The sequence below is a fragment of the Hippichthys cyanospilos genome, chromosome 17, assembly GCF_059441005.1.
Source record: "Hippichthys cyanospilos isolate Australia breed blue-spotted pipefish chromosome 17, RoL_Hcya_1.0, whole genome shotgun sequence".
Classification (NCBI taxonomy): Eukaryota; Metazoa; Chordata; class Actinopteri; order Syngnathiformes; family Syngnathidae; genus Hippichthys; species Hippichthys cyanospilos.
This window is the reverse complement of record NC_142385.1, coordinates 12,156,301-12,181,216: the sequence shown is the minus strand read 5'-3', so window position 1 is coordinate 12,181,216 and position 24,916 is coordinate 12,156,301. Positions and strand designations below refer to the sequence as shown.

The following is a 24,916-nucleotide window of genomic DNA, read 5'->3' as shown; positions in this document are numbered from 1 at the left end:
GATTTGACACCCTCCTTCTCATCGTCGTCGCGCTCTGATGTCGTCATCAGCGCGTTCACCAAGTGTGGCTGGCAAGCTGTAAAGCCACACGTTTTCCCCCCCTCCAAGTCCATTTTAATGCTGTTGGGACATTCGCTCTTCGCCTACCCGACAGCGTAAGATGTCTTCACTGCTCAAAGTGGACAATGAAATTAAAACCAAGGTACGATCCCGGCTACCGCGAGTCCACATGAATTTTGAACTTTGCTAAACGCGCGTTAGCTTCATTTTTGATAGCATGATGTGAATGATCGGGCCGTGCTAGCCGGCTTGTTCCCGTTTACGCCAACGCAGCTGTCAACGGGTCTAACGATCATTCTATATTTCACTAGCACAGCGCATCATTTTGTTTAGCGATGAATTAGTCGCAACTCGCCTTGTTGTAAATGTAATAAATGGTGAGAAACGCGTGAGGAGAGAAAGGCCCATCTAGGCTAGGAGCAACCGGGTTAGCCCAATGGAGGAGACGTAGGAGACAAGGAGACATGAAAGAAATCTAAAATTACATCTGATTTTTATGCTGTGCCGTAAAAATAACTTTCTTCTTCTTGTGTGTTCAGGTTGATGCCTTTAGAGAACGTATCACTGCAGAAGTAAGTATTCATGCACCGGTAGATGAAAACCGGCCACAAACGAGCAGAAGATTGTTATTCCACTTGATTTTCACAAAATTCGCAACGTTTTCTTTTTTCCCCCCACCTCAGGCCGAGGACCTAGTCGCTAATTTTTTCCCAAAGAAGTTACTGGAACTTGATCACTTCCTTAAGGTCAGTGTGGCTCGGATGCACAAACGCCTTTGAAGAAGCTTGCTGTAAAATGATGGGGAACGAATTAGTCATGAATAAACCTCCGAAGTGGAAGGCGGTTATTTGGGGTGTGGTGGTTATTTTTCATAGCAAGTGGGTCTTTTTTGGTCCCTTGCCTGCAGGAGCCAATCATAAACATCGTAGAGCTGAAGGAGATCCACTCGGACATCAATTTGACGGTGCCCGACCCGATCCTGCTCTCCAACCTTCACGATGGGCTCGATTCGGTGAGCTTATATTTAACAGCGACGTCATCGCCAGCTGGTAGCTTGTTGTATTGACGTCTCGCGTGCGCTCTTAGCAAAACGCCAAAAAGAGAAAGCTGGAGGACGGAGATGTCGACGACAAGGGTGAGCTCCCGCGCAGCGATCGGCTTGTTTCGAGAAAGATGGCCGCGCGCGCGCTCATTTCCTTCTTTCCGCCCAGTGACCGGCACCAAGGTCTTCGTCATGCCCGGCGGGATGATGAAGAGCAACGGCAACCTGGTGGATCTCATCGAAAAGGTCAAACCGGAGATCCGAACGCTCATCGAGAAATGTAACACGGTGAGTGTCGTTTGAACAAAGAGGCGACGCGTGACTCGAGCGCTCCACGTGATTCGACGTGTCGTCCGGCGCAGGTGAAAATGTGGGTGCAGCTGCTGATTCCCCGGATAGAGGACGGAAACAACTTTGGGGTGTCTATCCAGGAGGAGACGGTGGCCGAGCTGAGGACAGTGGAAGGCGAGGCGGCCTCTTACCTCGACCAGATTTCCAGGTCAGGCCAGATTAAAATGCGGTTTTAGTGGATCCGCCCCGCTAGATGATTTTGTTAAAAAAAAGGTCAACTGTCCATAATATCAGCGTTCACGTTAGCATTAGCATCTAGCTTCCTCATGCTACTGCTCAGCACAGAAAAAAATCTTTGATTCACGATGAGCGAAGGTCGCTACCTGAGCTATTACCGGCTTTGGTCCGTGCTGTATTACTAACAATCAGTCTTGGGTTTAAAAAAAAAAAAAAAAGTACTTTATTTACAGCTTAGCAATTAGCAGAAAGTGCATCCATAGTTGATGCGACATCATGACTTCTATGCAAGTTTACGTGGGTGCCACCCAGTGTCCAAAATGAGACACTACAGCACCATTTTATTCAGTCTAATTTTCTTTGAGCTTCACTGTACTCCTTAAACACATTCTACAACTGCATATTTTAATTTTCCTTCCACTGGATATTTACGTTTAATTGTATGTATTTATTTTAAACCTTGATATTTTTTGTTCTACACGATGTGTACTTTGTGAAAACATTCGTAGGAAATTTCCATACATTTCATGCAATGTAAAGTAAAAGAAAAGCAGTTTTGAGCCTATAAGTACTCAGTGAAACTGCGATCTAAGTGAAGAAAACGTATTCCATAGAGGAACTCACCAACATCGACGTTTGTCTCATCTTGTTGCAGATACTACATCACTCGAGCAAAGCTGGTTTCAAAAATAGCAAAATATCCTCACGTGGTGAGTCCATCAGTAAATCTTGATTCAGACCAGAGCAATAATCAGAAGAAGTAAGGTGGTCTTTTCCTCTGCCAGGAGGACTATCGGCGCACAGTAACGGAGATCGACGAGAAGGAATACATCAGTCTGAAGATCATCGTTTCGGAGCTTCGGAATCAATACGTACGTGTCTCGGCGGGTTCCGGCGCCCCCGAGGACGCTCACGTCTCGTTTGTTTCCGATTGCAGGTGGCGTTACACGACATGATTCTGAAAAACATCGAGAAGATCAAGAGGCCTCGGAGCAGTAACGCTGAAGCGTTGTACTGAGCGTCGCCCGCCAAACCTCCCAAGACCGCACGTTCCCTCATTTCAGTACAATCAGACAAACCCCGTACATACAAGATGGACACCGCACCTGTTTTCTTGTTTTTTTTTAATTGTATGAGACTTTTTTTTCCAGTTTTAATGACGTTGGGAAGTCGCATTCTAAGCGAGAGTGTACTTTTACTTTTTAAATTGAGAACGTCGGAGTGGTTTGATTTGTTGCGCTTACGAAAAGGCTCCAGAGCAATTTTGGTCTTCGTCTGAACCATGGTGGACAAGGAATTTTATGTCGTACAGTCTGCTTCTAGGCCTACAAAAAAATAAACTTCATTAAGATATTGATTCTATTGAATAAACTTTTTTTTTTTAAGAAATGTGGAATTATTACTGTGCTACAATCATTTTTGTGTTGCGATTTGACATTGGCCTGTAGGTGTCACTGTTGCGCTAAAAGGCGCCTTGAGTTCATATGCAAAGGTTTTTTTTTTTTAAATATAAACAGTATATAAAAATGCCTACAAAATATATAGGCGCTACATTTATGTAGTCTTAAAAAACAATCTGTTGATGGCATTTTTTTAGGTAAATGTTCCTCATATATACACCCCCCGAACCCCATTATAATTATGCTCGTGCCTTTGTTTCTTAACAAAAAGGTGTTTTACTAAAAAAAAAAAAAAAAATGGATACTTTATTTTTAAATAGTGCTCCCCAACACAAATGACCTTTCTAGAAAATACCTTTTATTTGTGATTTTTTTTTCTTCACGTTACACATTTTCAATAAACTACTACTACAACTATACATAAAAATTATGTATAATTACATATATATAGACACTTAATTCATATTAGACAAGTTTCTTAAGTTTCAGTTGTGATGACATAAATAGATAAAGCCAAAAAATAGATGTTTTTCTCAGGATTTGTAGTTCATATTGGAGAATAATGGTTGCGGGAAAAGCACATTTAATACAGGTTATTTTCCTGAGATAAGATAACATGAAAACAAGCCGTGCGACTGCTGACAAACACGAGACGCTGTTGTGCAAGCTTGCTTGATCGCTCGAGCCATCCTCTCACGGACGTTCTGATATGTTGACGAGACTATTACGACAGATAAGGAAGCCACAAAGGAGGCTCGAGATTCGCTGGCCGGAAAATGTCACAAGGTCATTATGTCATACGTGTGATATACTACTCAAACCTTGCTCTGCTACACGTTGATTTTTTTTTTTTGGGGGGGGGGTAGATTTTTCAGGCACACCCCCTATATATCGTACATAGACAGGCAGAATTTGTAAAATGTGTATAAAAAAAAAAAAGCTTTATTTTGTTTTTACTGGGATGAAAATGAAAACAAAGTCATACAGAATCAACTAAGCTTGAAATGTCAATCATGGCTGCCAAATCTGAATATCCAAATAAAATTGTTCCCTCGCTGAATCAATACTATCATCACATACAGGAAGTCCTCTGGCTAACGCATAATTCAACCCCAGCAACTATTGTAGCTTCTATTCTATGCGCCTCATAATGCGGTGCGCCCTATATATGAAAACAATTTTAAAACAGGACATTCATTGAAGGTGCGCCTTATAGTGCGGAAAATACAGTAATTTACTTAGCAGTAAACGCCTGATTAAATCATCTGAGCACTTTACAGAAAGTTTCATTTTCTAAAGTAGATTTTACGAATTTCAGTATGTGAATGAGAAAATCTGGACACATTTAATTGGATTTGATTTTTTGATTTGATTGACTTTTTAGTGTAACACACATGTCGTTGAAAACACATTGTGCTCCTTGATCTGGCGGCCCGCGCTGGAGGCAGTGTCACTATGTGGCCTGGCCGAGTGCGCGACGCATGTTCGGGTTAATGTGTAACGCGCACAATTAATCAGTATCAGTGCAAGGTGTCCAGTGGAAAAAAAACATTGAGCTATTACGAGAACAGCTCTCATTGGTAAGTTAATGACTGTTTTTTTTTTTTTTTTTTTTTTTAAATCCAAAGAGTGACTGGCAAGCTAAAAAAAGCTTGGGAATAAAAATAGAACAATTACAGTGAACGCGTTTGAGTCGTTTTACATGTATATGATGTGTTTTCACAAAATCAGGCTTATGTTATGGACATTAGTTTTGAGTTCTCGATGCAAATACGTGCTTTTGACATGGCCATTTTTGGACTTCCACAACAGCAACCACCTTAAGGTCTCGACTTGCATTTCCCGGCAATCGAAAAGTTCAAATTGTATTCAAAGTGTATGAAAATAAGGAATTAGTAAACAATACGTACCAGTGAAAAATGAATGTGCTAAACATACAAACTCCTGTGACTTCACCAATTTTTGTTATATATCATTTAAAGGGAATTAAGTGTAGAATTAGAATATAGCAATATTGACAAATGTCATTTCCTTTTGGGGGGTTGAGATCATCCTACTGTATTTAAGAATGAATATATGAATACAAATGAGTGGGGTATGAAAAGTATAGCTTAGCATGTAGCTAACTAGCTTTGTGTGTACAAAAGCAATACACGTACAATAAGTCTTAGCAAAACAACAAAAAACAAGACTACATTTTGTTTCCATGCTAGCACGTTACTAGCATTACCCAAAAGGTCCACATAAGTAAAAATTCAGCACACATCACAAGTTTTTACCGGCACTTCTGCTTGCGATCACCCAGCGGAGCGCCCTCGGCGCCAACGCGGTCGGGATTAAAAGTGCAATTGCGCTCTTACCGAAAGACAAGCAGTAGAAAGCCACCAAGTTTTCGGATGAAAATGTCCATGAGTCCAAAAGCCCGAGCAGCCCTAGGGATACGACAACGCTCCCCGCCTTAAAAGCGCTGGAGGTGCCATGCGCGGGCGGCAAGTGCAGGCCCAGGCCAAGACCCAAAAGACTGCCCATGTTCCGTAGCAGGCTAGCGAATGGCGTGCTGTCCATATGTACCCACTCAGCCCTGGCACACCACCTCTGGGCTTTCTCCAGAGTCCACAGAAGATCCACACCCAGAGCCTTAAGCAACAGGTAGAAGCCCACGGCGAAGGAAGTCAACAGGAAGGTGGTGAGGGCGTACGTCCTGAAGCTGGCTCTATAGATCCATTTCACCTTTGACATGACTTCAGCCACCAGAATACCTGACAAATGACAAGGTCAGCCAAAGACTTCCGAGTTATCCGAAAATGGCGGACCGACCTGCGACGAGCCCGGCGAGGACCTGGTGCGGGAAGTGGGCCGCCATGTAGACTCTGGACATGCACACTCCCAGAACCACCAAGCCCATGAGAACCCACAGAACTAAATGCAGGAGTCTACCAGAAACGATAGCGGGGATACAGACAACCGGAAAGTTGAGGAGCGTGTTGCATTAACTCACTTATGCAGTAACGGTGGACATCGTTTTTCTGCTGCAACGTCCAGTATGGCCGTCACCATCACAAACCAGACCCCAGCGGCACCCATAGCGTGACCGGAAGGACTTCCTGCAAGCGAGCAGTTTTAATCCAAGCGACTGAGTTTAGCTTGTATTGACTCCTTTGACTCGTCACAAATGCGTAAAGGACAACAGTAGGACTGAACTTTGGAACCAAGTCAAACGTGACCAAATCAGGAATGGGGTTAACTAAATCAAATCCAAACATTCCGATCAATCATCCGTCGTAACGTGTACCTGGTCCGGTTTCACATGTAATGGGGAACTGCTGCAGCAAAGGGGCCTCTTTTGCTCCATAGAAGCGGGTCTCGTGAACCCACCAATATGGTCTTTCTCCAAAAAGAACCCTGCCATGGAAAGACCCACAAAATTAAACCTCAAACAGTTCTTGCTTTATTTCAGAGCTGACCATTACCATTTGAGGACCAGGTTGATCCAGTCCCCGATGACGGCCACCCAGATGAGCCGGAGACTCGTTTCCCGTCGCAGATGGAACCAGATAGGGAAGAAGAAAAAGAAGGTGGTGTGCAGGTCAGCCACAGTGGAAGCAAGACTGAACAGGTCCTCGTAGCCACCGTATTTGGTCTGCAGGTGCAGTGCCAGCTCGACCCCCCAGCTGTGGACCAGATCCATGATACCAGAATTTTGCTTGAGACTCATGCACTCTGTTTTTTTTGTTTTTTTTTTTAGTGGTCCGTAAGCATGCCGAGCAGCTCTGTCCTCTCTAATAGATTAGGTCCGTGTGTGATCCCCATTGGACTTTACTCAAGGCTAGTAGGCTTGTTTGCCGTTTGGACAATCCAGACAGGTTCCTTAACCCCGTACACTCCCCCCAGGCCTCCCCTCCTGAAATCCATAATTAGAGAACTCAGTTGCCGCCCCTCACACTGATTTCCTGGAAAACCGTTTCACTGCTCAGTGAATGACTATTAAGTTTCTTCGATTATCAGTCTTGCACGGATGCTTAAGATACGATCCTTCCGAACAGGAAGTAATATGACCTCATGAGTGGGGTTTTTCATTCCGGCAGATCCTTCTACCACTTGCTTGCTTCCGAGCGACCAATCAGCAATATTTGTTTCATCACACTTTATCTATTCGAGCACCATCATTCAATCATTTATGGTCTTATGCAATCTACATGTGGGCAACATTGGGACCAGTGAGATGTTTTCTTCTAGTCATCAAAAGATAATTACATAACTGACAGGTTCTTATGAGAGGGGAGCACATGAGGTGGAGTTCAGTATAGGTTAAAAAAAAAAAAGTGCAATGCCACACGGCTCACTAAGTGGGTCATTTCAGTGACAAATGTGTTTTTTGGTTATCCTGCGACACCTCCGGTAAATTCGCCAGATGCGATCAACTTTGGCGCTCTGTATTTTTCCCTCCCGGCGTGTTTGTGTGGCAGGGCTGCCAAACTCCCCTGACTCGGAGTGTTTTATTACACATGTGCAAGGTCCAAAGATCAACATGAGCATGCGTCTAGGTGGTGGTCTCCCCGGCTATAAAAACAAGCGGCTGTGTCACCGCCGGCGACACTCTGGAGTGACTCATCCGCCTGCCGCTGAAGATGCTTCACGCCATCATGGATGCCTTGCAGGGCTTCGGCGTCAGCAGCACTCGCTACCTTCAGACCAACTACCCGGATGCCCAAGGCTTGTTCCTTTGGGTTTCATGGGCAGCAGACCTAAGGAACACTTTCTTCATCTTCTTCCCGCTTTGGTTCCACCTACGCACGTCCGTGGGCATCAAGCTCATCTGGGTGGCTGTCATCGGGGACTGGCTCAATCTGGTGTTCAAATGGTAAGGTTGGATGAAATCCAATGAAGAGAATTTGAAAGATTAAGAGCATATTTTCCTTTTCAGGATTCTGTTTGGGGAGAGGCCTTATTGGTGGGTCCACGAAACACCTTATTACTCCAGCGGCGTTCGGCCTGATATCGAGCAGTACCCCATGACCTGTGAGACCGGACCGGGTGAGAACAAGTTTAAATTGAAAAACCCTGATGGTCGATACCCTGTCTTGCTGGCATAAATTCAGAAATAGACTTTTCTTTTGTATGTAAACCTGTTGTATATAAACCCGTTCTTGAGCCTGTTATGGAAAAACTCATCTTCATGTGACCAGGGGCGCACTAACTTTCCTTTTTACCACCCAGGAAGCCCCTCTGGTCATGCTATGGGAGCGGCAGGAGTCTACTACACATTGGTGACATCCATCCTCGCAATCACGGCCAGTAAGAAGAAACGCACGGGCAGGAGGTCCTCCAAGAACAGGTGATTTTTAAAACCGCAATTTTGTTGACAGTTTTCTAGCCACGAGCTTATCACATTGGACGTTCCGTCCTAACACATGGTTGATCATTGACTCTCAGGCATAGAGTTGTTTTGACATGCAGGCAGTTGAAGTTGTCACGATAAGCTAACAGTAATGGTGTTAGTTGTTCCCAAGGGGACGGTGTGGGAAAAGCTTCATTTACTGACATCTTGATATTCTCTTTTGGCAGCTACTTAAAAGCCATACTTTGGACCTTGTTCTGGGGAGTCCAAGTGTGTGTCTGCCTGTCAAGGGTCTTCATTGCCGCACACTTTCCTCACCAGGTCATTGCTGGAGTCATCTCAGGTATGGCTGACTAGTTAATTTACTCAGGTCATTACTCGGGCACGAATCAACCCACGCTTCCCAACCTATGGTTGATGTCTCAAATTGTTCTGAAGTGGTTATTTTGCATTTTTTTTTTTTATTGATACGGTACTCTGTATCATCAGCAACAAGTAATTTGGGAAGAATACTGCAAAAGCAAGTCATTCATGTAAATTAAAAACACTAAAAGGCCCAAGAATGATCCCTGGGGTACCTCAGAGTGAATTCTGGATTTGTTTGGTGATACATCATTGAAATACACTAATTGTTCTCTGTTATCTTAACGCCTTGAAATCAGTATTCAGTTTTTAAATAAATCACAATCGACTGTATCAAATGCTTTGCGTAAATCGTGAATAACAAACTTCTGAGAAAGTTCAAGGTAGAAAAACAAAGTGTAAACCCGCTCCAAATTGAAAGTAGAAAAGATCACCAAGACTCACCAAGACTCTCATTGACTCCTAGGAATGATTGTGGCCGAGGCCTTCAACAGAACACAGTGGATCTACAACGCCAGCATGAAGAAGTACTTCTACACAACGCTTTTCCTGACCTCCTTCGCCGTGGGGTTCTACCTGCTCCTCAAAGCTGTGGGCGTAGACCTCCTATGGACAATAGAGAAGGCCCAGAAATGGTGCTCCAGGGCCGAGTGGGTCCACCTGGACAGTACCCCGTTCGCCAGCCTCTTGCGCAACATGGGCACGCTCTTCGGTCTGGGCTTGGGTCTACACTCGCCGCTGTACACCGAGACCAAGCGTAGCAACAGTGCAACGTCCCGAGCCGGCTGCGTCGTGGCCTCCCTGCTGCTGCTGCACCTTTTTGACTCCTTCAAACCGCCTACGCATACCGCCGCCCTCTTCTACCTGCTGTCCTTCTGCAAGAGCGCCACTGTGCCCGTGGCGACCGTTAGCATCATCCCCTACCTAGTCAACAGCGCGCTGGGCCTGCACGGCAAAAAGGCCGTGTGAGGCAAACGCAACACCGTGAAAAAAAAAAAAAAGACTTTCACTAACAGAAAGCACAGGAAGATCTCTTCCTGTGTAGAGACTTGGTGCTGATTGCATGTATATGAAAAGACCAACGATCGTCAGGCGAAGCCGACAAGAACAACGGAACTGAACTTTGTGTGTGTGTGTGCAGGTGACACTTCCCATGATGCTTTGGGGCACTTACAAGCACTCAGTGGCACATTAACATTGGAACAGACTGTCGTCACTAATGTGTTATTATATTGTCGTATTTCTGAATATTTCAGAGTATTTTTGATTTTTCTTAATAAAATTTTGAAAGCACATCACGGAAGTATTTCTTCAATGGAGCTTGGTGGCTGAGAGGTCATGTTCGGTGAAATCTAGATTAACCTGTGCAGTTATTTGTGTATTTTTCTGCTCTTTCTAACCTCAAAATACTAAATGGTGGTCCCAATTGCCTGTATGATAGGAACATAGTAATGGATGGCATGTGTTGTATGTGCAGGAGGAGCTAGCTTTAGCCTGGGTTGTTAGTGTAAATTAACTCATTCGAGGCCAGGTATTTTCAGACTCTCCTATATACTAGTTTTTGAAACAAAACAAAAAAACTGTAAACAAAGTACCTGGAATTGAATGTCTGGACTCTGTCAAATTGTATAAATACGCCTTTGGCATTGAATGAGTGAAGGTTTAATAAGTGTCCCTTTTTTCAGCAATTTCTTTATGTGTAATACATTAAGATGAATAGAATGGTGGTTTGAGATCTAGTTTTGTTTAAAACTATTTAAGTATTTCTGAAACTAAGGCGGGCCTCAATTAGATGGGATTTTTCAGCATATAGCCAACAATCATTTGCAATCAAATGGGTAGTTTAGAGTCTTCATTGAACCTACCAAGAACATTTTTGGAATGTGGGTGGAAACTGGTGCAGAAGAAGAACAGAGCTGAGATTCGAACTCCAATGCAGATACCTGGAGGCAGACGCACTATCTGCTCAAGCTCAGTGATACCCTTGTTCTGTTTATTAGAAAACATATAAGACATGGCTGAATAAATAAATATGCAGTTAGAAAGAAGAATTTGGTATTTTTGGTGTCTCTTTGAATTGTAAATTCTAATTTAATACAAAGTGAATGACCTGAAAAGGCCATCAAAACATCCCTGGCCTTTGGCCTCGACTTCTTGCAATGACATCAGCGCGTACGTCACCACACACTTTATGTGGGCCGAAGTGCAAAAGGTCGCCGTTGTAAGTCAGACGCTCGATATTTGCTCGTTTATTGCTTTGCCAAATGACTGACAAGCACAGTAGTAATCAGTTGAGGCGCATTTATGCACGGCAGTCAGGCACAGGTTAATAGAAAATGGTAGAATGAAAAAAAAAATGCATTCTATAAAGAAATACACGAAGAGTTGAATTTAAAGATTACCTTGAGCTTTACACAAGAAGTCAAGTCAGCCTTTCCAACTTTACTTTTCCAAAAAGTCTGATGATTTTATTGTATTTTGTTTTTGTTTAAAGTGATGTTAATTCCTTCTATCAACTACTGCAGACACCTGTTATGCAAAAACAAATGCAACAAAAGTCAGTGGACAATAAATTAAGCAATGTATTATTTTCATTATTAACGATGTTGAATTACAATATCAAAAGTTAGGCATTTTATCTATTAAATATTGATTCGGAAATACGGTTATACCTTATGATACTGATTTGTTTGAAAGATTTATTACCTTGATTTCATTCAGAAATTCCTGGGGAGGCTCACTCATCCATCTACTCCCTCCTACCACGAAAATACTGTACAAGTGTAGTTGTCGTCGTGTTTATGACAATAATAAAGAAAAAAAAACAACCCATCGTAGGCAGAGTTCACATAAAAATACTGTTAAAGTTCGAATAACCAGGAAAAAAAAATAAAAATACCGTATTTATAAGCAGGTAGCTCAAAGCCGCTAATTAGTGGATGTAAATTATTCATCTTTGCTTATAACTGTGCTCGATAAGAAAACTTACACGCCTCCTAGCGGTGGTCGAAGAAAAAGCAGACGTACTGCATATTCGCAGAAGACTCCGAAATACATGAGCTCTTATTAGTTGCAGTTTCTTATTCTTTCCACTAGATGTCAATGTTATACTCATAATTGAAAATGTTACGCCAACGTTTCCTCGCGATTTGGTAATAAAGACACACAGATAGAATAATAATAATAATAAACAAATGAGTGACAGTACAACACATTTGACAACAATACAGTTCAGTACATACCACGTGAGGACAAAACAACGAGCAAATAGGACAGGAGAGCTCATCTGCTGTTTTTGACATTTTTTGGTGTTCCAAAAGCTGTGTCCACTGAACTAAAAGGAGCAGAAACACATCAACAGCGGTTTTAATTTTAACACAATTTATTTTTGTTCTGCTTAAATAACGTCTCTGATCATCCAGTGTAGGCTATGTTGGTGGTGTCATACAAGTTGATTTATCGATCATCGGGTAAGGTGAAAGACGCTTTTCATATGCAATTAAAAAAAAAGAAAAAAAGCTTCACGCAGGAACATAAAAGATGAGTTTTTTTTTTTTTTTAACAGTGTTAAAGTACCAGTAAAAAGACATACATTTGGAGTATGCAGGTAAAAATGTGTTTCATCTGTTCTCGTGTTAATTAAATAACAAATAATTCATATAGGGCAGCACGGTGGACTAGTGGCAAGCACGTCTGCCTCACAGTTCTGAGGTTCGGGGTTCCATTCTGTGCGCTTTGCATGTCCTTCTCCATACATTCCCCAAAACATGCACGTTAGCTTCATCGAAGACTTGAAATTGTCCATAAGTGTCAATGTGAGTGTGAATACTTGTCTAGTGACTGGCTGGCAAGCGGTCCGGGGTGTACCCCGCTTCTCACCCAAATATCAGCTGGGAAAAGCTCCGGTTCCCCCAAAACGGATGGAAGGATCATCCGAAAGAATCAAAACGGACCCGTTCCAAAAGCCTGATGCAATTTCATGTGAAGCACAAGAATGAAGCTTTTGCATTATTATTATTATTGTCATTTTTCTTATTATTGCAAAGACAAAAGATGTGCTAGTTATCGCAGCCTTTCCAAATTTGTTTCAGTGCTTTGGATTAGGCGAGGGAAGAGAATCCAAGCTGAAATAAAAAGAAAGAAAAATTGGCGGCACATGCAGTCCACGCGTCACACACATACACAGCAGAGATCTTCTTCCCACACGCGCACACACACACACACACACACACACACACACACACACACACACACACACTTGTTGTTTTTCGTCGGGTCCAAGCTTCCGATCGGTGCATAAACGTGTTGCCAAGCTGATTGTTTCATCCGGTGCCATTTATGCATGTACGCTCGTTTTAAAAAAAGAATTCAATCACCACATGGTCAGATTCCAGGAGGAAACGTGACCAAATAGGGCGTCCCATTTATCCGTGAGTCTCCTCGTGTGACGTCTGGTCACTTCCGAGATGAGAAGCATCCCGGTTTGTCGCTTCCCGACCTTCCGGAAAAAAGTTTGTTCTGGTGTGTCCACATGCTTGCGCATGCCAAATGAAAAAAACAAAAAAAACTGTTTTGTTTCCCTTGGGGATAAAACAACAACAAAAACAAACATGCCGCCCGTTTGTCCTTTTTCCTCCGAACTCAAGTGTGGTCGGTGAGTGAGTGGTGACATCACAGGCAGCGGACCTGCAGCCGTTGGAGAAGGGCAAGAAAACACAAATAAGTCTTGAAAAAGAAGGTGATATGATCTGTTTGTAAATCCAATATGGCCGAACTTCCAGCATGCTAATTTTGAGTAGAAATTCACCTCTAAAGATGCACTGTATTAAAATCGCAAATAGGTTCTTTTGATGAAATGATGCACACTTATATTATTAACAACCTACCGGGATACGTTGGGAGATGCTGCTGTTACGAGTGACCTTTCCTTCCCTGTTTGTTGTTTCCGTTTCCAGGCTGGGCAGCAGGAGGCGGAGAGGTCCAATCATACAGTACACGCAAAATACACACACACACACACACAAAAGAAAAGTTAGCATTGCTGTCTTGTTCTGACTTGACGTAACGCAACATAAAGGTAGAAGCTAATGTCGCTAAACGGTGGCGCATTAGCGCTGCAGATGGAACGAGTTGTCAATTTTGTTAGTGGTAGATTTTCTGCAGGAAGTTTCACGCTGGTTTAGTTCACAGAAAAAAACACAACGGCACTGCAGAGACTTTCTATGCAACGATCAGTTAGTGTAAGAGCCGAAAAAACGTCACAACAATTTGTCGCCACCTTCTGGCCATGACAAACAATGCACTGCTAGCCACATTTCACAAAAAGAGGGCAATTTAGGTCAAGTTTCATCATGACCCTATAAAAACATTTGCAAGGTATTTTGACTCAATTTTTTAAGTGCACACGGGCAAAAATTTAAAATGGTTTCCTCATGCGAGACAGAAAAAAAAAGCTTGAACTTCTATGGAATGCCAAATTTGGTTAATTTAAAAGTGCATTGAAGGTCAATCCATAAATTTCACCCAACATCCCTCACTTTTTGAAGTAGTAATATAAACTGACACAAAAAGCGCACACGCAAGCTACGTCAGGCAGTTGGATGACGACGCAACCTTGTGGCCCTGCCGGGAGCGTTTGCCCCGCCTCTTGCCCTTCCCCCCTCCTGCACCGCCGGCGCTCGGCACTACGGCCGCAACAGCGCCCCCTTCCTCTTCAACTGGATCTTTTTGCTCCGAGCCAACCACGCGGCGCACCACCTTTCTTATCACCTGCGTGAATAGACGGGAGGTTGACGAGACGCACGTCCGAGTGCGCGGAGGATACAAATGAGAAGTTCTGTTACTTTTCGGGTGACCAGATTGCCATCGCCGTCAGTGAACTGCTCCTCCGTCATGGACTCCCCGGGAACGTTACGGGCCTCCTCTCCCTGGAGGGGCCGAGTGGACGGGTGAGGACGTGACCCCACGAACACCAAATTCAAACTCTTTCACAGTGTATTCTCCTCGGCTGCTAAGCTAATCATGCTAATTATACCGCAGCTAGCTCCCTCGCTAGCTGACGTCGGCACGCTGCACTGCACACGGCAGAGGTCACACACCTTCAGTATGACCCGCCTGCGAAACACCCTGGTGGTCACAGTGGTCTCCTCCTCGGAGCTGGACTCTTCCTCCTCCAACTCTTCCACCACCTCCTCATCATCATCATCAAAGACATGCTCACACTGGACATTTTGCGCCCACTATGAGCGATATTGTAAAGGAGTATTGTAGGTGCCCTACAACACATTTGGAGCTCCTTGGTTTGATGCGGTGTGGCTTCTCTCACCTGGACTCTACGAGCTGAGCGGTCGCCTCCTTGGTCCTCTTCCGATTTCTTGCTGCTCGGAGACGGCTGTTCCAACGAGTCGGCCAGACTATCAGGACTGAGAGACGCAGATGTACAGTACAGTGAGCCTCTGCTTATTTCTCGCGATAAGCCAAAAAAAAAAACATGCGATACTAGAAAGAGAGACCATAAAAAAACTGGCTCCAAGACAAGTACTGGAGTATAAACATTTACACATTTTGGAGAAGTTGCAAGTTTATGCTTAAGAGATGAATAAAAAATACGGGAATGTGGAATGATTTTCATCATTTAAATACATATATTGAAACTTAAAGAATGATGTGTAATGATGCTGAAAAAGGTTGACTGGTGAAAAATGGGCAATGTGTTTATTAAAAAAAAATATAAGATATGGAATAACATGTAAAATTGTGAAAAGCTACGGAATAATAATGATATGGACTGTGGAATATATCAATGAAAAATGTGGACTGATGTCATTGGTAAATTGATAGTAAAAATGTGGTGTGAAACGTGTGGATAAAAAATATTGACTAACATTGAAAGATATGGAATCATGTGAAATGATGATGATGATGATGATGGCGTGACATTGAATAGTTGCACACAATGCACACTGATAGGAATTGAAACCCGTATGCATACAGCATCCATACCTGCCCTCTTCGGCGTCAGGGCCGAGCCCCGCCGACGCCTCATCCGTGGCGGCCGCCGCGTCGCCACCTTTCCAGCCTGGAATTGAACACAAGTCTTTTTCCGCCTGCCGCACTTGCTCCAGGATGGCATGCACTTTCTCCTCCGTCATCTCCTCGTCCTCCAGGCCTCCTTCCTCCAGCTTGATGTCCTCCAGGAGACTCCGGAGCCTCTCCTGGGTCATCTCATCCTCTTCCTCCTCCTCTTCTTCGCGCCGCCCTCCCCGCCTCTCGTAGGGGGCGTAAGCGCCCTCGAACATGGTTCGCCGCTGGGCCGCCCGCCTGTCGTTGTCGGGCGACTCGGTGGTATCCTCCACGCGCACCAGGGGGGGCTCGCGGAGCAGGGGGAGCTCGCTAGGCCTGCTAGGGGAGTCTACTACGCCGTCATGGCGCAAAAAGTCGTCGGAGAGCTGAGGGGTGGGGGGATCGCAGCGGAGGTCGGGGGGGGTTCGCAGCTCCGCGTCTACTTGGTGGTATCCTGCGTGGACGGCAGGAGGACAGCAGGGTTAGCGTAGGGGGGGAGGGGGGGGCGCAGGGAGGATCGGAAGACAGGAAGAAAAGAGCAATGGAGTTGAATGATGACAAGGTGGGATGGAAGAGGTGGAGCTTATTCAAAAGCCACGCAAAGCAGGGCACAAGCTCCTTACGCACTGGCTGACAGGGAGGCCAAGACTTTAGTGCTCAAGGGCCACGTTTCCTTTTTAAAAGGTGCAATGAAGACGGAATAAAACTACCATTTGAAAAGACACTTACAAATGCCCCTTTTTTTCCCAATTGTTTGATTACCGTGAAGATAGTGTTAATCAGGGAAACAAAACAGTCCAGGCATTGTTGATTATTAAAAGCTTGGTGAAAACATTGTTGTATAAGTTTGATTTAGTTGGAATTGATCAGTTATTCAAGAAAATAATGCAATTAACTCATTCACTCCCAAAGACTTTTTTTTTCTTTTTTTGTAGGTCCAAACATTCTTAACCAGGTATCTATATCTATATCTATATATCTATATATATATATATATATATATATTTTTTTTTTTTTAGTTGGCCTGGAGGAATGTCTAAAATAGGTTGGTACTGAATGAGTTAACAGGAAAAGATACAAAAAAAAAAAGAATAAAATTAATGGGTTTGTTTGCTTTACATTCAAAGGTTCCATTAGCATTAGCAGATTCGGTCTAAATGTAGACCTCAGGGACAGAATGGTCCCGCCTGAAATGAGGCGGGACGCCGGGAGGGAGGGGAGATGGCGGGGAGGTGGAAGAAGCTGGCAGAGGAGGGGGAGGAAGAGGAGGGGAGGAGAAAGGGGAAGGCGGCGAAGGGTAGGAGAAAGAGGAGGAAAAGGGGGGAGGCGGCGAGGGAAAGGAGAAGGCGGGAGGAAGATGAGAGGAGGAGGCGATAGGGCTGCAGGGCGAGGAAGGCATCGGTGGGGAGTAAGGAAGCTCGTCCAGGTGGGGGAGGACGGGCGCGACGGGGAGGAGATACACGGGAGGGGAGGTGGGGGGTGAGGGGAAAGGGAAAACGGAGGGAGGGGAAGAGAAGAAGAAAGAAGGAGCAGGTGGGATATTTTGCGAGGAAGGGCGAATGCTTTGGACATCGCCGTGGGGCGTTTGAGGACACGGGGCTAGAGTGGGAGATTTGAGAGATTTCGGAGCTGATTCAAAGCGGCACACAAACAGCACACAACAAAGATGGACAAAAAACAGAAATGTTAAAATGTTGATGAAAAGACAGCCAACAAACAAGAAGCGACAGACCAACAACGCTTGATCATGTGATCGCCGGGTCGCTTAAAAGATTTGAGATCCAAGCGCTCACATTCCGAGAAGTTTGAGCAGGAGCAAAGAGGAGACTTTGGACTTTCTAGTTGTACTTAAATGCAACTGCACTCACATTTATGCCTCCTAAATAATAAACTTATTGCCCTGAAACAGTTGATAATGAAATTAGTTTTAGTAGTAATAGTAAAACTTTTTTTTGTATTCTTCTCACATGTATTAATCCCAAATCCAGACATTTTTTTATATATTTCCTCAATATAAAATAAATCGAGAAATACTTTATTAGCATGCAGAGTATAATACATATATTGTAAATAGATGTTTTATATTAAACATGATTGGAACAACAACAAAACAGCATACCTTATTCTTAATATAAAAGAAATATCAAATACAGGTACTGTGGTCATATTTTTTCACTAACACGTATTCAGATTTGACCTCACATTCATCATATATTTGAATGGTATATTTTTTGAAAATATACATTAGGACAACAAATTTAGAAAATAATTTTGCATTGAATACACATTTGATAAACAATTAAAAAGTTTAATCTCACGCTCTTTTTATTTTTTTCCTAAATATGCTAATTGAACAATATTCAATTGTAAAGTATTTATATGATTTAATTCAACATTTATAGCCTAATTATAAAAACTACAGCTTACTGTTTTGGTATATTTATATCTTGTATAATATACTGTAAATGCTGCTTGACAATTTCATGGTATTATTTTTTAATGAACTCATTCAACCTCCAAAGGAGCTAGCACTGAGCGAGTTAATAATTTTTGCTTCATTTAGTTTCTTACCTCTGCCATAATTACAATAATAATTGATCAGTGCCACAAAACAAATAGCACCAATCATAATAATCATTCGAAATCACTGCTGCGTTTAATTTGGTAATGACCTTCAGATGCAGTGTGGCATCTATTCGAGCGGAGGGCAGAAATAAATCTGCAGAGAGTGCATTGGATACATAATTGTGAGTGCAGTGCACTGGAAATTTATCTTACGACTAAGGGGTGGGTGGAGGCAGGGGGGGGGGGGGGGGGCACCGACTCAGGGCTTCTCTGCAGGAGTTAGTCTGAGGAGGAGGAGGAGGAGGAGGATGCGAGCCGGCCTCGGAGAGGATGAAGCTGGGAGGAAGCGAGGAGATGACGTCTTCACACAATCTAAGGGGGCGAGGAAAAAACCAAGACGCCTTTTCCACGCCTTTCAGAAAAGGCGTCGGGAGTTAGTCCGAGGAGTTAGTCCGTGCTCTTAACTCATCGATGCCGCAACTGGGACCGCCGACGTCCGCGCGAGACCCGCTTCAGACAACGACAGCCATGTCGACAAAATCAAGTTTGGGGTCCCAATTTAAGGCCCGGTGGTTGCCGGGTAGGGAAAATGTCTGAAACGTGTCATGCGCGGGATGTGACGGCGGCTGATATTATGTTATGATCAGAAGAGAGGAAGGTAGAGGGAAAGTTCCAGCAAACCAAAGATGTCATTCATAAAATAATAATACAGTAAACTCCTTTTAATTTCAGGAAATGCCCCCTGCCATGAATTGCGGAGAAAAAAATTGATTTTTTTTTTTAAATTAATAGTTTAAAGTGCAAAAATATGATTGTAAATTACAGCAAAAATGCTAATGTGGCGATGCTAAGCAAACATATGCTAATGTGTTCTTTGTCATGGCAAAACAATTGAAAGTTCATTCATTCAGATCAATTGCGCATGAATCTTTTTGGTAAGTACATCATGAAAAATACAAAAAATAAGATCATGTATAATTCAATTGTGAGGTAAGTTTTTGAATAGTAATCACAATTTGGTTTACTGTATTTAAGAAAAAATAGACGGGTTTCGTTTACACAAGCCCAAAGCATGCTCACCAATCAGAGAAAGCAAATGCAGCAAAAACATGCATCAACACTTTTTTTTTTTTTTTTTAAATCTATTGCAGTCCTTCTCAAATAGGGAGGGGCAATGCGACGCCTTGGAAGCGCATACGGTATGACCCAGGGATCAGGCTTTGCGTTTGCTGGTTGAGGTGTAATTGCACCTCCACGGCACCAGGTGGTGGCGGCGCTCTTATTGTCAAAGTGTGTGGGAGAACTTTTATTTGATTTTTTTCCCAAACTACATTAATGATTAATGTGATTTAGAAAATAATGCGTACAATGTTTTATAGCTTTTTCCTCGGGGTTAAAATGTTTAAAATATTGGTTGTTGTGCTCCTGATCAATTTACATTTATTACTAATTATTGATTCCCCCCATTCTACATGCAGTGTTTCATTCGGTTAAAAAAAATGTAATTTAAATGAGGATTGACATTTTGAATTGCCTGTTCTATTAAACGGATTCAAATGAAAGACATTTGAAGCACCTAAATTTTAAATAAAATCTAGAGCATTAGCATGCAAGCAAAGGGTAAAATTTTAAACCTTTTAAAACCTTTTAAAACCTTTAAAAAGACACAACCCTAAGCCCTCTCACCTGACTAAATCTGAATTTTGCTTTTTCCTGCATAAATTATGTAAAAAAAGCAAAATTCAAAAGGTGGGCCAAAAGTAGGTGTACTTTTATTAAATTAACCTCTATATTCATTTATTTATTTTACATTCTAAAGCAGAGCAGAACTTAAGTGTGCTTAAAATTCATTTCAAGCATAAGAAGGAATTAAGCAAAATAAAAAGAGTTTGAGAGGTAAAAAAAATGAAAAAAAAATTGATGTGTATACCTACTTTTGGCTGGATATGTAAATAAAAAAAAATTGAACATGTTGCGCACACTTTCAAATGTCATTTTTCAGGCATATTAACTTCTCTTTTTGCTATTTGTTTGCTTGGGCGTGAACCTGGCGGCGTGATCGGCTGCGCTAGCGAGGTTTGGGCGTGTCCGGCTGAGATAGAGAAAGCGGGTGAGGAGCGGTGAAGGAGGAAAAGGCGAGTGACTAAAGGCCTGATTTACTAATGCTTTGCGCATGCAAAAACGGGCCCAAACGTGACTGCGCGCGCACAAATGTAGCAACTAGGTTTCTGTCTGCCAAATGCGCCGAATTACCATAGAGATTATTAAATCAATCATCTGAAAATGTGCATTTTGAATTGAAAGATGGCGCGAAAACACATTTTTGAGATGCCAATAATTATTATGGTCATTTTAGAGTTTCCGAAAAAATCTAAAGGCTGAGTTGTAGCCAGTCACAAGAAGGTGTCATGCCATGTCTTTGATCATTGCCATACACTTCAAAATCAAAGAAAAATGACTTTTATGTGTGTTGAAAATGATTGGAACGATTGATTTTTTTAAAGAATTATTCAAGATTATGTTTGGTGTCCTCGTCCGCTTTTCGGTTCCACAGTGAATCATTCACGCTTTGGTGCCCTCAAATTTTCCCATCATGAAACCCATCAATTTTAATGTTCACAAACTTTCGCTAAGGGCGCGCTCAATCCCTTGAAGTGAGTAAACTTGCAATTTAGCGCCTGCAGTTTGGGATCTTAGTAGATCAGGCCATAAGAGAGTAAAGAGTATAGGAGCTAGGGTGGACTACGATTTACCATCGGACTGATCCGGGATTACTGCGTTATCATCGGCAAAGCAGCGAGTGCCTGAAATGTTACCGTAGTCAAATATGGGCCCTTCCAGCAAAGTCACAATATCCAAGCGATTGATCTTAGTCAGCACCGCCGATAAAGTGTCCGCTGGAGAGAGAAAAAAAAAAAAGAAAGGTAAGAACTTGCTTTTTTGGATGACGCAGTGATCTTGTCAAGAGCGCTTTTGTCTTACTTGTGGCATTTTTTCCATCCCTGTGCACCCATTTCTTTAGCAGCATGAAGCTCTGCGCCGTCAAGGAATTTGAGTTCTCCACTCGGATGGAGTTGATCTCCTCCACAGAGAAGTCTAGCTCCCGAGCCAGCTCTGTAAAAGACGCGGAAAATTCCGTCAACATCATCATCATCAGTGTTAACTGTCGATATGACTTCACTGTAGGACACCTTGAGTCAACAGATCTGGGAAAAACGGACCCGGGATTCAATGGACAGAAAATGGTGTATTCACGTCTTCCTGACTGCGCTGATCTCGTTATAGACGAAAAAAACTGAGCAGGCTAAAAATGGTGTCAGTGTTGTGGCCACGTTAGCAAGGGCTATTCAAATGTGTATTAATTTTAATGAAAACAATGGATTGAAATGATTGAAATGAATCAAAACAATGGATATTAGCTTAGCATGGCTGTCACGATGCACATTAAAATCTTTTGCTTTTTTTTTTTCTCCCCAAAGGTGCTGGTTTTGTTCACATTTCTTTAACATGCTATTTCTGGAACAGAAATGTCTTTCGGGAAAAAAAAAAAAATCAAATCTATGACAGCTACAGTAATTGTAACGAAGGTGAAAAAGGAGGCACTTAACATCATACAAAACATGACCAGATGCATGACCAGAATCTGAATGAGCTTTCACGTTCTTTGCCATTTTTATTCAAAATAACTTTTATGGTGGGCGATGGGGGTGAATTCACCACAACTGACAGAACGCTCCAAAAACAGGAATCTGGGAAAAAAAAACAAACAAAATAAAAAAAACTGCAAAACAAACAATGCTAATTTAAAATTTTAAAACGTTAAGAAAATGCAGCAAAAAAAGATAGTATACAAAAATGGATTCGGAAGCAAATCTTTGACAAAACAAAAAAAAAATAAGACGAAAGCAGCTAACAAAAATCCATGTTAGTGTGTGAGAGTGAGCGCAAGAGAGAGACTGTAAATAAATTAGTACGGCACTTCTCGTATAAAGAAACAATTCGATTTAGTCAAAAATAAAACCATGACACTGCGCAGTAATCAGAAAAGCCGTAAAACCTCCATAACGTCAGCATATGGTTTCCCAAGCATTAATATTCTCCGATATTTTAAATTGATTTGCAGGGATGATATTTTGTTAGTCAAAGCGGTGCACTTTGAATTCCAGAACCTACCACCAAAGTAAACTCAATAAACTCAATTCATTCACGACTTCTGACGGTTCCAGATGTGAAAAATCCCTTTTAACTGTATTGGCGGTGAATGAGTGAAGTGCCCGGCAACAGCACGGTCATAAAACTCTGCAATTTGAATGGTCTGTGCTGGTTCCCCTGCGGAGCAGCTCAATGGGCACTGAAAAGTTGAGCGGCAGTAAATTCAAGGTGGAGAGAACATTGTGTTCACTTGTTGACTGCAGCACCGCATCTGACTGGCACGCATTAAAAATGGATCAGCGGAGCTTGCCGGCCCACTGGCCAGACGGGCCCGCCCCATCCCGCCTGCCACAACGCACACATATGCGCGCACGGGGGGGGCGTGGGCCGATGCTGCAGTGCAGGTGGTCCGGCTGCTGCTTGGCTGCAGAGACCACGCCCTCAATGCCTTGTGTGCAACATGCAAGTGGCATGATGACATTTCTATGCATTCAAGATCAACAGCAGATAGTATGGCCCGATCCATCTTACCAATTCTTTCAACAGTCCGATAATTTTGTTAACCATCATTTCGGCGTTTTTTATGTGAAAATAAATCACATATAAAACATTTTCGATTTAATAATTCGACATGTTGATGATCAGAATTCAAATATATTGATAAAATAAACATTTATGTATGCTAGAAACAACTTTTAGATGAATTAAACTGTCAACTCGTGTCAAATGGACCCCAAAAATGGATGTTTTGATCATTTATTATCGTGAAAGTTGGGAAGCAATTTTCAGGGTTAATGTGTTCCTTGCAACAAAGCTACAGTAAATGTAAATCAACAATTAAAAGTTATCAGTGTCATTAATAGCATTTGTCATGTGAATTAGAATTACATTCATAATAAAAGAAAATCAATAAATGGAATTGCAAATTGTATCATTTCTTAATCTTTTCAATTTGATTACAAAGAATAAAATGTTTTTATTAGTATAATTTTATTATTACAAATGCATTTAGGCAGATCTTTTTTTTCCCCTCATGTGTCCATTTCAAAAACCTCATACAGCCCGTGCTCCCAAAGTATTTGCCCGCACGAGGTGTCCAATCTCTTGTAACGATTCTCATGTGATTTATTGATGACATCTGTAACCACCCCACTGCAGAACCGGAAGATATAAATGTTTTCTAATGACACAAAGTTTCCACCAGATGGCAGCAAACACCGCAGAATCTGTGCTCAGTGTACCAGGGTCATGTGCGGACTCACCAGTCCAGCTGAGTCCCAGGTGGTCTGCGACAATGGCCATGCGGAGGTCTGTCCTCTCGCAGGGACTCTGTGGGCCTGAAACCAGGCAGTGCAACACAAACACACACAAAAATTAGCATTATAAAAAAACAAAAACGGATCAGATACTGAGAATGAAACACACATCTCTACGAATGAAAATGGATTGTCTATTTTACATCTACACTGTCACATATGTGATAGATAAGATGGTGGCAGTCAGTGTAGTGCTGGTGGAAAAACAAGACCGACTAGAACTCACTGTCTCAGCTTTTCTGGCCAAACAATCATTTTCAATTCAACTTGACACCCTGTGATCTTTATTGTGATGCCTACTGCATAATCGATGAATAAAACTGATCTGCGAGGCCAGAAAAGCACTTCAATCGTAAGAAGTATTTTTGTTAGTAGTTAAGTTTCACGTCACAAACCATCAAGCAACATTCCCCCGGCTGACCAAAGCAAACCACGGCCACCGCTTGACATCAGAATGCAGCAAAGAGAAACAAGCGGTCTGATTGTCAAGTTGGGTCAACAAATTAATTTGTCAGTGCACTCAAACGAGTAAAAGCATCACCAAAGATTGGAAAACAGACCAGAAACAAGACTCTTGAAAAGATATCTAACAAACTGAGATCTCTGTGTCGGGTAAAGAGGCTTATCAGTAACCTGTTGCCTTAGCTGTGTCATTTACGAAAACAAGGTCACACACTCCTCAAAGAAATTTCTTCCAATGCTTAGAGAGGCTTCTTAAGTTCTAGAGAGCCAGTGTCAGACCATAGCACCTGGGTCATAACCGGATCTGACTAAAGACAGACAGCTAGGCAAGGGCAACCAAAAACAACCTTCAAAACAACTCCATGATCCAAAGACATCTGGTAGCATTCCAACGTAGGATGTCTTGGGCTTGATTTGAATGTCACTTTTCGGCTAATCTTTTGATATTTTACCAAAATCAGTCAACAGATTTTATATGTAGTACCTAGACCGGACGTAGGGAAGACCATTTCCTCAGAAGCCTTATGCTGTCTGGTTTCAATGTCTATAACCTGATCAATTGAATCGGTGCCTTGAAAGTGAGAGACATAAAAAAACAGGCAGACTACAGTTCTCAAGGAACTGGAGT

The 24,916-nt window shown here is 42.5% G+C and overlaps 4 protein-coding genes across 4 annotated transcripts in view; 2 read left to right on the top strand and 2 right to left on the bottom strand.

Moving 5' to 3' along the window:
• The first annotated feature begins 34 nt into the window (after positions 1-34).
• On the top strand, positions 35-3,013 carry psme3 (proteasome activator subunit 3). Its single transcript, XM_088438264.1, has 10 exons — positions 35-202; positions 600-632; positions 744-806; positions 968-1,072; positions 1,147-1,195; positions 1,272-1,390; positions 1,465-1,601; positions 2,286-2,340; positions 2,416-2,502; positions 2,568-3,013. The coding sequence occupies exons 1-10, from the start codon at positions 161-163 to the stop codon at positions 2,646-2,648; spliced, it is 771 nt and encodes a 256-aa protein (XP_088294390.1). The 5' UTR covers positions 35-160; the 3' UTR covers positions 2,649-3,013.
• Positions 3,014-3,366: 353 nt separating this feature from the next.
• Positions 3,367-6,871, bottom strand: g6pc1a.1 (glucose-6-phosphatase catalytic subunit 1a, tandem duplicate 1). Its single transcript, XM_088438263.1, has 5 exons — positions 6,501-6,871; positions 6,323-6,432; positions 6,029-6,134; positions 5,848-5,963; positions 3,367-5,789 (listed from the first exon to the last, which is right to left on the bottom strand). Exons 1-5 carry the CDS (start codon positions 6,743-6,745, stop codon positions 5,296-5,298), a joined length of 1,071 nt encoding a protein of 356 aa, XP_088294389.1. The 5' UTR covers positions 6,746-6,871; the 3' UTR covers positions 3,367-5,295.
• Positions 6,872-7,633: 762 nt separating this feature from the next.
• Positions 7,634-10,026, top strand: g6pc1a.2 (glucose-6-phosphatase catalytic subunit 1a, tandem duplicate 2). The gene is made up of 5 exons (XM_088439401.1): positions 7,634-7,891; positions 7,955-8,064; positions 8,248-8,365; positions 8,596-8,711; positions 9,198-10,026. Exons 1-5 carry the CDS (start codon positions 7,659-7,661, stop codon positions 9,698-9,700), a joined length of 1,080 nt encoding a protein of 359 aa, XP_088295527.1. The 5' UTR covers positions 7,634-7,658; the 3' UTR covers positions 9,701-10,026.
• A 2,069-nt stretch (positions 10,027-12,095) lies between these two features.
• LOC148409704 (ankyrin-3-like) overlaps positions 12,096-24,916 on the bottom strand; it is a 58,754-nt gene continuing 45,933 nt past the window's right edge. Inside the window, exons 43-52 of the mRNA XM_088439400.1 lie at positions 23,773-23,847; positions 21,341-21,472; positions 21,112-21,255; positions 15,734-16,247; positions 15,057-15,153; positions 14,830-14,970; positions 14,575-14,658; positions 14,345-14,500; positions 13,618-13,687; positions 12,096-13,417 (exon numbers count right to left, since the gene is read on the bottom strand). Coding sequence (XP_088295526.1) covers positions 13,643-13,687; positions 14,345-14,500; positions 14,575-14,658; positions 14,830-14,970; positions 15,057-15,153; positions 15,734-16,247; positions 21,112-21,255; positions 21,341-21,472; positions 23,773-23,847 — 1,388 coding nt within the window. The 3' untranslated portion in view covers positions 12,096-13,417; positions 13,618-13,642. The remainder of the gene's footprint in view (positions 13,418-13,617; positions 13,688-14,344; positions 14,501-14,574; positions 14,659-14,829; positions 14,971-15,056; positions 15,154-15,733; positions 16,248-21,111; positions 21,256-21,340; positions 21,473-23,772; positions 23,848-24,916) is intronic.